The sequence below is a fragment of the Anneissia japonica genome, unplaced genomic scaffold (genome assembly GCF_011630105.1).
Source record: "Anneissia japonica isolate Jap-2015-1 unplaced genomic scaffold, ASM1163010v1 scaffold8128_len1656_cov185, whole genome shotgun sequence".
Lineage (NCBI taxonomy): Eukaryota > Metazoa > Echinodermata > Crinoidea > Comatulida > Comatulidae > Anneissia > Anneissia japonica.
The window spans coordinates 1-1,628 of NW_022716894.1; the positions used below are offsets into that span (position 1 = coordinate 1).

The following is a 1,628-nucleotide window of genomic DNA, read 5'->3' on the forward strand; positions in this document are numbered from 1 at the left end:
TTAGCACCCCTCTCGTGTATGCGACCCATCAATTTTAAATAAGTGCCTTCGTTTCTTAAAAAAAATCAATCATACAGTACAGTACAATTATGTTTAGCCATGAAGAAATTTCCTGGTTTAACATGGTTTTAGTTTTGATGCATCAAAAGATTCTCGTCCTGGTTTTATTGCTTCCTAGGACATTTGTCTAACAATATTTATATACGATATGAAACAAATACTTTAAGAGAAAGAGTTTGCATTTTTTATGAACACTATAAGATATACCTGCAGTGTACTATGACTGGTCCACTGTTGCTTGGTGAATCTTGCTGTGCTCTCCTGAACGCGTAGATGAAGTCAATCAAATCTGGAACAGCGCGGGGAACACTCTTATCTGGCCAATCAGTGAACTGATACTGAACTACACTATGTACCTCTTCCGTCCTAACCTTTAAAGTAAATAAATCATGCGTCAATAATACTGGTATCTTAGATGTATAAACATTTCATAACTACTATTTCTATATATTTTTCATTGAATCCAACTAAGAAGCAAGCAGAAATAATGTGATAGCCTTTTTGGAATAAAGTTGAGTTTATTCGATGGAATATGAACAGTCAATATATGTCCGTAGTATTTAAGTTCGAGTATTTAGCGTAGGCCTATTCTTCAATGTTGATTACAAAGACAAATATGATTATGTAACTATAATCTTGAAAAAATACCTTCTGAAGTTGCAGATTCCGGACAACATAGTACCCATAGTTGGTCTCCTCAACGTTCAATACACCAATATTTGCGTATGTCTTAGCATCGTTTAATTCTGGCCAATACTTCTCACATTTTCGCTACAAATAGATATATTAAAACATTCTACATGAATTGAAACACTATGTTTTACAATTTATAAAATATTTAGAAAAGACCGACACGTTAAAGCCACCTAGAATCAAGTCACCCTTCCATAGGCCTACTCCCTAACTCACAGTCCAAGACAAATACCTTGGTTCCTTCAAAGACGTTGGTAACTACTACAATAATCGCAGACTTTTCCTGCCAGATCATTCTCCACATATCATTGACTGACGCCACGTTTGGACCTGAAATTATAAACGTGTAATAATAAGCGATTAAAATTAGGTTTTAAGTACACAATAGGAAATAGAAAGAGCCATTATTTCCTAAAACAACTGCCCAAAGACCACAGGACAAATGGCAATTTCTAAGAAAAAAAAAATGTTTTCCTAAGGCTACTATTTTCTTATAGAGTACGAAATTACTGGACTATCTTTCACCTTTTAATTAAACTGGTGGTTGAAGAGCGGTTCGTATCATAAAAAATCATAGTGCTTTTTACGGTTGTGGTCAGTTACTCTGTGATTACTGTGCATGTGCATTAGCTGTGCGTATTTTATTGAGTTGTGATAGTAGAAGTAAAAAGTTGTTCACAGCTCTTAGCAATACGAATATGAATAAATTGAATGTGATTATAATGAAGATTATTAAGGGTTATTAGGTAGACCTAACCTCCTGTAATACATTTTTTTTTTGATGGATTAAAGTGTACTGTATTGCTGCGCTGCTGCTCCTCCGCAAGAAGGGAATAGCCGACTGCCTTGTTCAGCAATATAAACATGTGCCATGG

General features: G+C 34.9%; 1 protein-coding gene across 1 annotated transcript; it reads right to left on the reverse strand.

The window, feature by feature from the left end:
• Positions 1–267: 267 nt before the first annotated feature.
• On the reverse strand, positions 268–1,138 carry LOC117110063 (tyrosine-protein phosphatase 16-like; the record flags this gene model as incomplete). The annotated part of the gene is made up of 3 exons (XM_033252648.1): positions 986–1,138; positions 709–831; positions 268–431 (listed from the first exon to the last, which is right to left on the reverse strand). Coding segments are annotated over exons 1-3 (359 nt in total), but the record flags the coding sequence as incomplete, so codon positions are not given.
• Positions 1,139–1,628: the final 490 nt, after the last annotated feature.